Raw genomic sequence first — 12,055 nt, 5'->3', positions numbered from 1 at the left:
TTTGGTTTTTTGCCTAAACTGGATCAATGAGGTCGCCACTGTAGCTGTCGGTCATTTATGAAAACCTGCTGAAATGTGGCAAATTACCTTTCTAACGTAAGAGACAGCATCTTCTTCGGTGTAAACCTCAGCACTCACACCACCTCTTCTTCGGCGGGCTTTAACGACTGGGTTTGGAGGAGGTGGAGAAATTTCATCATCATGGGAATCTGACTGAGAATTGGATTTCTGTCGAGCCAAAATCTGTTTGCCTTCTTCCTGTAAATGGAGGAAAAAAGTTGTTAATGTACATACACAAAAGAAGCCATTCTTCCTAGAACTACAAATAAGAATATAGGTGAAATATTTAATCTTTGCTAAATAGATATATCATCATCATCATCTAGCATTTGTTTAGAATCCGCTCAAGACAAGACACTGAACTGACCCTATTAAATTCTCCATGTCCTTGGCTAGGCTTTCAATAATAATTAATAATAATAATAATTATGGTATTTGCTAAGCAACAGACAAGAGACGGAGCTGGAATTAGAACCCACGACCTCTGACTTCCAAGCTCATGCTCTTTTCACTAGGGCATGCTGCTTCTCTTCCCACTGCTTTGTCTCACCGCCTAGTAAGAAGAGGTATCACATAAAATCAATCAATCATTCAAGGATACTTATTGAGCACTTAATGTGTGCAGAGCACTCTACTAAGCACCTGGGAAAGTACAATAAAACAGAGTTGGCAAAGATGATCGCTGCCCACAAGAAGTTTACAGTTTACAGGGCAAGATAGAGATTAAAATAAGTTACAGATAGGGGAAATAATAGAGTGTAAGAATACTTACATATGTGCTGGAGCTGACAGGAGTATCAAGGCATTAAAATAATAATAATAATAGTATTTGTTAAGGGCTTACTACATGCTAAGCACTGGGGCAGATACCGAGATACGGTTATAGATAGATCAGATGTGGTCCCTGTCCCAAAGGGGACTCTCAGTCTAAAAAGGAGGGACAACAGGTATTAACATTTTACACGTGAGGAAACTGAGGCTTTGAGAGGTTAATTGGTTTGCCCGAGATCCCACAGCAAGTAAGTGGCAGAGGCAGGATTAGAACCCAGGGCCTCTGACCCACCCACCCCCCGCCCGTGTTCTTTCCACTAGGCCATGCTGCTTATCACATATGAGCTGCGATATCCCCAACAAGTCCTGATGTTATGCACCCAAGCAAAAATTCAGTGAAAGACAGATAAGGTACAGGAAGATGCACATGGAATGCTTCTCGGTTGCCAGTGACTACATATGCTTTTCCAGTCTTTTGCCTCCAAAACTCATTTATTTTCCACATGCTGACAAAGTGAATACTTGGTGTTGAATTCACTTCCTAATCCAATATCTTAGCCAGACTGTATTATTAAGAGGAATGACTTATAGCTGACACATCAACAATGACACCACAAAGAATTGTGGTATAAACCTGGCAAAGGTCCATTCTTTTAAAGATTTAAATGTAAAATAAAAGACTAATTATCTTTGTAAAGGTTGGGAAAATTTAGCCATGCTCTTTATCATTGACTTTTGTATTTCCTCCAGTTCTCTCCACCTATGCTTTTTCTCTGGTCAAGTGAACCCTCTCTGTCCACTCTATTTCCTATCCCATATACATACACAAAGAAGCAGCGTGGCTCAGTAGAAGGAGCCTGGGCTTGGGAGTCGGAGGCTGTGGGTTCTAATCCCAGCTCTGCCACTTGTCAGCTGTGTGACTTTGGGCAAGTCACTTAACTTCTCTGTGCCTCAATTCCCTCATCTGTAAAATGGGGGTTAAGACTGTGAGCCCCACCTGGGACAACCTTGATTACCTTGTATCCCCCCCAGCGCTTAGAACAGTGCTTGGCACATAGTAACCACTTAACAAATACCAACGTTATTATTATTATTATATACATTTATTCCCTCTACCTTATATTCCCCATTTCTACCACTTCAGCACCATAGCACTTAGGTACTCCCTCCCTACTACTTTCTCCTACCTGTCACTTTAGTGTCTGTCTCCCCCTCTAGACTGTAAACTCTTCGAGAGTATGGATCATGTCTATTAATTCTACTGTACACTCATTAGCACTGTGTATACTGCTGTGTACTCAACAGGCATTTACTAAATCTTTTGATTCACTGATCTCCTTCCTCCACACTGCCCTAATGCCTAAAAAACCTTTCCATTTATCTTTACTAAGGCATCTCTAAGCGCTTAGTACAGTGCTCTGCACATAGTAAGCGCTCAATAAATACAATTGAATGAATCTCTCAATTCCTCATTCAAAACTCTCCTTGAATTCCACTATTTCCAGAACATCTTCCCAGAGTAGGTAGGTCAGGAAAAAAGGTATCCACTTTCCCACCACAGACCTGATATTTGTCCCTTGCTCGACTTCTCCGTAAAAAATAAAAATAGGTTAAGAAAGCAGTTGATTTCCCATGAAGGTAAGCTTTTAAAGTAGGAAATGAGATTTTTTTAAATCCCTCAAAGTTGTAGATATTATGGGCATTATTAGTATATTAAGAAACAGCTTGGCCCAGTGGAAAGATCGTGGGCCTGAGAGTCAGAGAATCTAGGTTCTAATTGTAGCTCCACCACTTGCCTGCTGTATGGTCCTGGACAAATCACTTAGCTTCTCTGTGACTCCTGACTTATAAAATAAGGATTAAATACCTGTTCTTCCTCCTCCTTAGACTGTGACCCCCATGTGGGGCAGGGACGATGTCTGACTTGAATTTCTTGCATCTACTCCAGTGCTCAGCACACAGTAAGTACGTAAATATCACAATCATCATTATTAGTCAGTCAATCGTATTTATTGAGCACCTGCTGTGTGCCAAGCACTATATTAAGTACTTGGGAGAGTGCGGTATAACAGACACATTCCCTTCCCACTTAGTAAAATGTACACAGAATTCAGAAAAGGATTAGTAAACCCCCCATCCTGTCACGACCAACCACAGTTGATAAATACATTCCCTCTCCTCAGCGAGCTCCAATCCCACTCTGCGTGGGATCAGTTCCTATCCCACTTTCTGACCCAAACTCAGAGCCCCCACCCCTAGTAAAACACGACACACGGGCACTTCACTCAAGACGTGCTTCGGTGCCACAAAAGGGAGGTGAACGGGAAAATGTTCATGAGGCCCTGGTTGGACCCACTCAAAGTCCAAACACCTGGCTCCCTGCCTCACCTCCTAAGCATCGGGGGGCTGGCTCAGTTTAACCTGGCTACCTCCCTTTTAACATTTTCTGTCAGGCTCCAATCTTCTTGTTTTGTCTTGGGTTCCTGAGTCGTCTCGAACCCAAAGCGAAACTATGGACAGAACGTCCCATCCCCATCTGCGATCGTTCTGGTAGTGTATTCATAGAGCTTTCCTGGTAAAAATCCAGAAGTGGTTTACCATTGCCTCCTTCCATGCGGTAAACTTGAGTCTCTACCCTCGACTCTCTCCCATGCCACTGCTGCCCAGCAACAGGTGAATTTTGACTTGTAGCAGATCGCCTTCCATTGGGTAGCCACTGGCCAAGCTAGGAATGGAATGGGTATGCCTCTGCTTGACTCTCTCTCCAGTAGCCGAGACTGGTAGAGTACTGGAAACTCTTCAGGTGTGATCCTGAGAAGGGTCCAATCTTCTACCCCCACCCCCAAACTAACCCACCAGCCGCGTGCTTTTGGGCTCCCCAGTGGTTTCAGCAATTGTCCCCTCCTGGCCCCCACACCCAGGCCCTGTTGGGGCTCTGCTCAAATTGCTATAGCAACCCCCAGCCCCCTTGCCCCTCATCCCCCCTCCCATGGAAGCTCTCCACCAGTTGCTTCAAGTGCTTCTGGGCTCGTCAGCTCCTCAAAACAGTCGCTGCCACCAGTCTCTATGGTAACCAGGGTGGCCGCTCTGCTTAGAGCAGCAACACTAGAAGCAGCTGAACTCCATTTGATAGGGAACAAGAGACAGACAGCTGAGGAGAGAGAGCAGCTGACGAGCACAGAGCCACTCTCAGCAACAGAGGAGAGCATCCCGATGTGGGGGGGGAAGAACGGCCAAAGCTCTGCAACACTGGGGATTGGCGCTTCTCGGGGGCCGGGGGCCTCAGAAGGAGCCAAAGCAGCCCGAGTGGGCAGCCAGTCAGCACACATGGCCAGGGGAAAGAGGTTGAAACCAAACAGAAAGGGGTAAGAGAGAAGTAACCTGGGCAAACCAGGGCAGCTCCTGGGCACTTGAGGCAAGAAACAGCAAGGCGTACTGGATAGAGCATGGGCTGGGAGGCAGAAGGTCATGGGTTCTAATCCCAGCTCTGCCACTTGTCTGCCGTGTGAACTTGGGCAAGTCATTTCAATTCTCAGGGCCTCAGTTCCCTCATCTGTGAAACGGGGATTGAGACTGTGAGCCCCGTATGGGACGGGGACTGTGTCCAACATCATTTATTTGTATCCATCCCAGTGCTCAGTATAGCACCTGGCACATACTAAGCGTTTAGCAAATACCACAATTATTATTATGATTGTTAAGGAGGTGGGGACAGGACCTAGGCGTCCAGCTAATCAGTCATATTTATTGACTGCTTCCTGGGTGCAGGTCACTGTACTAAGAGCTTGGGAGAGTACAACACAACAATACAACAGACACAAATACCCTGCCCACAACAGAGACAGTCTACAGGAGTCACTCAGCTGTGAGAAGAGTCCCAGCTGAAGCTCAGTAGCATAGGTGCTTAGTACAGTGCTCTGCACACAGTAAGCGCTCAATAAATAAGATTGAATGAATGTATGGTCTTGCTCCCTTCCTGCTGAGTGCAGCACATGGCTTGAGGGGGGCACCATAAGTGTCACTTATTTAAAAACCACGTACTAGGGAATCAGGGAAATTTAGGGTGCAAATGTGTCAAGAAAGCCTCTACATTTTGGGGGTTGTGCAAAGGTGAGGGAATGAAAGGGTGGGGAGGAATCTACAGTGTAATCTTGGCTGAGCTGACGGGCTCGACTGTCATGTTGAAGTGGCTGGTTCCCAAAAGGCACCTAACTAATTGCACACTCATTCACTAGTATTTACTGAGCACTTACTATGCGTAGAGCACTAAACCAAGCGCTTGGGAGAGTATAATACAACGTAAAGACACATTCCCTGCCCACAGCGAGTTCTCATTCTAGAGGGGAGACAGACATTAATATAAATAAATAAATTACAGATATGTACGTTAAGTTCTGTGAGGGTGGGAGGGAGGGACGAATGAAGGGAGAAAGTCAGGCAACACAGAAGGGAGAGGGAGAAGAGAAAGGAGGGCTTAGTCAGGGAAGTTCATGTTAGTCATGTTTGTCAATGGGTGAACTTACCCCCAACGATACAGTCACAGTTTTGAGGTGCATGTAACCCGTCTCTAAGGAATAATTGTTCATGATCCTCGCTAAACTGGCATATACCTAATTCTCTCTGGGCTTTTAGTATATCCTGAATTACACTCCAGTCTATAAAGCTACTCCTCTAACAGCAAGTAAGTTTGAAAGAAAGATAATTTCTCAGCAGACTAGTTATGCTAACATCTATAATCATTCATCATTTGCTATGACTACTTATATGGAACATACTTCCAAGTAAACACCTCACCACTCTTTTGTTGTCATGACAACCAGCCAGCTCATTTTCCATGAGAATGGCACAAAACATTCACAAGGCTAAGAAATCATATTTTTATATAACAGCCAGATTTAAAAGGATATGCAGTGAAGATGTCAAATACATACTTTAACCTAATTACTTGCAGCTTTACTTTTTTCAATGATAATGACTAGTTTGATAAAGGACATTGTTTTGGTGAAAATACTACAAATTTCTAGGAGCTGCATAAGAAAACAATTTTACATGCACTTGGAATAAATGGAAATGTTATCTTTTTAATACTGTTTTTTAAGATTAGTAACTCAGGACCTTCGACTTTCTAAAAGAAAAGGGACAAAATGTAATTTCCTGATCAGATACTGGGGAAAATCATTAGTCCACCTACCAAAGTCATCAGAGAAACCATGGAAATTTGGTTTGATAGATTCACAATATGGATTACTTGTGGCAATGACATAGCATAGGCATTATTCCAGAAAAGAACAGAGAATGCAGAATATTAAGGAAACAGAATGGGGATGAGGGGGAAAAGGTAGAACACGTTGTTGTGGGACACAAATAACCAAGTCAAACAAGATTTAAATGAGATGGAAAAAGTCAATATGGTTTATCTTTTTTTCCTAATCAACTAAATAGAACTGAATAAACTAAACAATAGCAGCCAGTCTTCTGTTTCAAAGGAGTAAGATACTGTTGCAGTTAAGATGGTGTTTTTTTCACAGAGCTATGGACAGCGTACAGATCTGTTGGAAGCAAGAAACTGGGGCTCTTTGCAAAGGAGAAGTTTTAAATGTTTCAGGATAAGGTGGCAAAAACAAAGGTACTTCCCTGCTAATAATAATAATAATAATAATAATAATAATAATGGCATTTGTTAAGCACTTACTATGTGCAAAACACAGTTCGAAGTGGTGGGGGGGATCAGGTGATCAGGTTGTCCCACGTGGGACTCACAGTCTTAATCCTCATTTTACAGATGAGGTAACTGAGGCACAGAGAAGTTAAGTGACTTGCCCAAAGTCACACAGCTGACAAGTGGCGGAGCTGGGATTAGAACCCATGACCTCTGACTCCCAAGCCCAGGCTCTTTCCACTGAGCCATGCTGCTTCTGATCCTGGATGACTTCATAACCTGCCAATCCTCAATGTTTATTGTTATCAGCAAAGAGAACAAAATAGCTTGGGCGGTAATAATGCTGATGATACGAAGTCATTACTTTCGAACACAATCTTTTTCCATTTCCTTTTAGTGCTTTCAGGAAATTAACTGTTTAAGACCCTTTTTCTAGGCTGATTCCTTGTTTGAACACTCAGTATACTGACATTCACTAGATCATGGCAAGTTTCCAAAAGGCAAGCAGCTTCAACAGCCCTAGAAAAATATTTTCCATAAGCATGTTAGTTAAGTGGACATTTTACCCTGCAATACGCTTCACAAGGAATTCATCCTCCCATCTTACAACCTGAGGTTAATTAATTATGTTAAAATGACATTGAGACTCTCCTCAAACACACAGAGTCAAAACCCAACCTATGAACCTATTTCCTGCCACATATTTTGAACTGATGCAGGATTTCAAAGTCAGATCCCTCCTCCAACCATCTACACCCTCTTCCTTTTCTTCTGTGCAATGTGAGCAAAAACCAGATCAATTTAGGCAGGGAAAGGAGTGGGGTCAAAATGGAGAAGTGGAGGGAAGAGGGAGTGAGAAGAGAGAGGGAAAAACAAAAGAAGCACATATAAGGGAAGAGGGAAAAGGGGAAAAGGAAGATGAGGGGAGAGAAGTAGTAGTTCTCTCAATCAATGTCATTTATTGAGCGCTTGCTTACAGTGTGACAAGCATTGTACTAAGTGCTTGGAAGAGTATAACAGAGTTGGTAGACTTGTTTCCAGCCTACAAAGAGCCTAACTTTAAAGGGGAAGACAGACATTAATGTAGATTAAATTACAGATTTGTACATAAGTGCTATGGGGCTGAAGAAGGGGTGAATAAAGGGTTCAAATCCAACTGCAAGGGCAACACAGAAGGGAGTGGGAGAAGAGGAAATGAGGGTTTGGTCAGGGGAAGGCATCTTGGGGGAGCTGTGTTTTTAATAAGGCTTTGAAGGTGACAAGAGGGAATGTCTGGGCAACAGAGTGAAGTATGACTGAAGTGGGCAGGGGAGACAGGAGGAAGGGAGGTCAGCAAGGAGACTGATGCAGTAATCAAGGCACGACAGGGTAACGTGGTAGCAGTTTTGATGGAGAGAAAAGGTGGCTTTTAGTGATGTGAAGGTTGAACCAGTAGAATTTAGCGATTTGAAAGAGATTTGATTTGAAAGAGATATGAGTCAAGGATAACATCACAGGTTTACAAGCTTTTAAGACAGGGAGGATGGTGGTGCTTTTCACAGTGATGGGAAAGTCAGGGGGAGGAGAGAGTTTGCATGGGAATATTAGGAGTTCTCTTTTGGAGATGTTAAGTTTGAGGTGTTCTGGGACATTCAAGTGGAGATGTCCTTTAGGCAATACGCAATAAGAGATTACAGAGAAGATGTGGGCTGGAGATGTAGATTTGGGAATCATCCACATAGAAATTGGTAGTAGTAATCATGGGAGTGAACAAGTTCTCCAAGCAAGTGGATACAGATGAAGAATAGAAGGGGACCCAAAACTGAAACTTGAGGGACCCCCACAGTTAGGGGGTGGGAGGCAGAGGAGGAGCCCACAAAAGAGCCTGAGAATGAGCAGTCAGAGAGATAGGAGGAGAACCAGAAAAGGACAGTGTCAGTGAAGCCAAGGTTGATAATGATTCCAGGTGGTTGACAATGTTGAAGGTAGCTGAGAGTGGTGGAGGAGGATTAGGATGGAGTAGAGGCTTTTGGATTTATCAAGAAGATCCCTGGTGACCTTTGAGAAGGCGGTGTCGGTGGAGTGAAGAGGATGGAATCCAGATTGGAGACAATAAAGGAGTGAATTGGAGAAGTGGAGGAAGAGCGTAGGTAACTCTCATGGAGTTTGGAGAGGAAGGGCAGGAGGGATACGGAGCAATAACTGGAGGGATAACTGTGAGGTCAAGGGAGGTTTTGGGGTTTTTTAGGATAGGGGAGACATGAGGATAGCAGTGAGGGAAGAAGCCATTGGAAAGGGAACAGGTGAAGACAGCAGTCAGGGAGAGAAGAAGAGAGGGGGCAAGAGTTTTGATAAAATGTGAAGGGATGCAGTCCGAGGCTCCGGTGGAGGGGTGGATTTTGAGAGAAGGCGGGAGATCTCTTGAGACACTTCTGGGAAAGTTGAAAGAGTTGAAAAGGGGCAGGAGGAAGGAGGGACTGGACAGGAGCAGGCTCTCCTAAGCACTTAGTAGAGTGCTCTGCACATGAAAAGCACTTAAATACTATTGATTGAGTGGATTGGAAAGAGGCACTCGCTTGCTGCCTACACTGGGGCTGCCTCAACTTCTCTTCGATGCAGGCACAGCCAAGAACAGGCCATATTCCCGAGGAGCCTGGGAAACAGCAGTGCTGGCACTGGGCTAACTGCCTCTTCTGGGGGATGCTGGGCTGGCCAGGGGCCCGGGAGTCTGATCTAGTCTTACAGAGCCCCAACCCTGTGGCCTGCTGGACAGCTGCAGTCTCCGTGGTCTATGATCCAAAGGCCTGGTATTCATAACTGTGAGTGCACGGGGCCAGAGCTTGCTTGGATGCTGTGGACCTGAGGATCACATGGCAGTCAAACACGCCCTCCCCTGTTCTTCTTTTCATGCCCCTGCTGAGATATAATAATAATGTTGGTATTTGTTAAGCGCTTACTATGTGCCAAGCACTGTTCTAAGAGCTGGGGTAGATACAAGATAATCAGGTTGTCCCACGTGGGGCTCCCAGTCTTCATCCCTATTTTCCAGATGAGGGAACTGAGGCCCAGAGAAGTTAAGTGACTTGCCCAAGGTCACACAGCTGACAAGTGGCAGAGCCGGGATTTGAACCCATGACCTCTGACTCCAAAGCCCGGGCTCTTTCCACTGAGCCACGCTGCATCACTCTCCCTGGGTGACTCCTCCCATCAGCCGAGATGCACTTGTGAGAAGCAGCGTGGCCTAGTGAATAAAGCACAAGCCTGAGAGTCAGAAGGACCTGAGTTCTAATCCCAGCTCCACCACTTGTCTGCTGTGTGACCTTGGGCAAGTCACTTCACTGGGCCACGGTTTTCTCATCTGCCAAATGGGGATTAAGACTGGGAGCCCCATGTAGGTCACGGACGGCATCCAACCTGATTAGCTTGTATCTAACCCATCGCTTAGTACAGTGCCTGGCACGTAGTAAAAAGCTTAACATAATCCCATTAAAAAGAATATTTGGCCAGCTTGGGAAAGCAGAGTTTACAAGGTGGGAATTTGGGAAGAGGGGCAGCTCAACCTCACAGGCAGTGATAGTCCTTACTAGGGTTAATAGTCAAACCTGGAAAATAATACAGGATTGCAGGAAGCAACTGTCTCCCCTGTGGAAAATGAAAGCCCCTCGTGGGCAGGGAGCCCATCTCATGCTTCTGTTGTTCTTTCCCAAACACTTACGTACCAAACGTTGGCCCCAGTGGGCCTTCAATAACTTAACTACTGCTCCTTCTCCTGAACAGATGCAAAATAGTCTAAGAGGCTTGGCTGATCTTGGGCAATTGTTTTTTAGAACTCACTTTTGAAACTGAAATAAAGGGTGGCTTGTTGAAAAGCATGCACCCCAGGACAAAGGGCAATTTAAGCAAGAGGTTTTCCAGATTTCTGCATAAGTAATCATGGTTCTTCTGAAAAGAAATATGAGTAACTATGTGGGATTTTTTTACTGCCTTAAATCACATCCTTAATAGGACTTTTTTTATTCAATTGTTCTCTAGTAGACTGCTGATTGTGAATTAGCCATTTGAATCAAAGGATTATTTTATTATTTTTATGGAATTTTATGAATAAGAGAAAATGGTAGAAAAGTCCTTCATTATACTTTTCCCCCCTTTCAAAATCTTTCTCGGAAGGAATCAACTTCAGAAATTCAAGAGTTCAGATTACCAAATTGGTTTCGGTTATCTCCAAAAGCAGCTGCCCAATTTTGTTCAATCGTGATTTAGGCAATCAGCTTTCTACATTAGTTTTAATTACACTTAGAGGTTTTCCTGCCAGAGTGCACTTGACTTGGACAGACGAGAAGGGGATGGAAGAAGTAGAGAATGGTGTCATCATATGAAATGGCCTGTTCCAGAAGTATATTTCATGCAAGATCAACTAATCACCATGGTAACACTGTTATCAGTTCATTAGTATGGCGCATAGAACCAAGTGAGCACTGCTGTCATTATTAATTGGAAACTGAACTTTAAGCAGCTGTAAACTGATGCCCAATACTATGCTAATGAGTTAAAAAAAGGTCAGTTAGTATCAGGACAAGACAGTCACTTGAAACAATTTTTTTAAAATTTCTTCACCACCTTTTTGAATTTCACATGGCATAACCAAGGTTGGGTACTAATACAACTGTTTTCAAACCATCTTTCCCTTAAGCTCTTATTCTTCACTGAAACCGTGATTGATGAAACATTTTTTTATTACACAGACTTCACAGGAATACAACCATCTTGTTGTAGGAGGAACGCTTGTACTTAGAAACGCTTAAAAACCATTCTGAGACATGAAAGGGCAAAAAGCGTCTCTATTTATGGGTGCTTCTATATCTGCAAAATTAGAAGTGTGGCCAACTGTTTTGCCACCTCCAAATGCTTTAACTGGCTTGGAGATGGTTTCAAGTGACACTTGGCTAGGGGAATAGTGTGTGTGGTGGGGGCGGGCGTACAACCCATGTACCTGCTGTAATCCAACCAACAGAACAACTCCCTGCTCTCTGATAAAACGAGCTTATCGGCATAGTACTCAACTAGAATTGTACAATACAGCAGCATAATGTCAAAGGACTAAATTGGGTGGGCATCAAAATTTGACAAAATGGTAAAATAAAGGCAGACTGGCATTTCAATCAGTCAATCAAATTTATTGAATGCTTACTGGGAGCAGAGCACTGTCCTAAGCACTTGGGAAAGTAAAATATAACATTGTTATAACAATAAAACATTTCTTGTAAGTATTCGCAGGAAAGCTTAACTGTGAAAACTCTAGGACTGGTGATTAGATATTTGTTGTGATTATTTTTAATCCAGATAAATTTCCAGTGATAATATTTTCCATTTTAATAAAAACCAAGTTCTCATCCTTCCAAGTACCCTTTGGAATGCCTCTAAATAGAGCAGATCCACAGAGCTGCAGAAGGAAACAATTTGGACTATAACCAATTTGGTATGTTACTGTAACCAATGGAGCTTTGAAATTCCTCCACCGAGCAACACTAAGTTCAGTTCATCTTTCCATTTTAAAAATAATCAATCGTATTTATTGAGTGCTTACTG

The 12,055-nt window shown here is 43.6% G+C and overlaps 1 protein-coding gene across 3 annotated transcripts in view; it reads right to left on the bottom strand.

The window, feature by feature from the left end:
• PRKAR1B (protein kinase cAMP-dependent type I regulatory subunit beta) overlaps nt 1–12,055 on the bottom strand; it is a 174,131-nt gene that overhangs the window by 142,253 nt on the left and 19,823 nt on the right. For 2 of the 3 annotated variants that reach the window (XM_038762673.1, XM_038762672.1), the window contains exon 3: nt 88–258. In XM_038762673.1, coding sequence (XP_038618601.1) covers nt 88–258 — 171 coding nt within the window. Of the gene's footprint in view, nt 1–87; nt 259–5,354; nt 5,550–12,055 lie in introns of those variants that run through there. The other variant, XM_038762674.1, reaches the window with a different exon arrangement.

The sequence above is a fragment of the Tachyglossus aculeatus genome, chromosome 21 (genome assembly GCF_015852505.1).
Source record: "Tachyglossus aculeatus isolate mTacAcu1 chromosome 21, mTacAcu1.pri, whole genome shotgun sequence".
NCBI classification, from domain to species: domain Eukaryota; kingdom Metazoa; phylum Chordata; class Mammalia; order Monotremata; family Tachyglossidae; genus Tachyglossus; species Tachyglossus aculeatus.
Note: the sequence above shows the minus strand (reverse complement) of the source record. Positions and strands in the feature narration are given on the sequence as shown.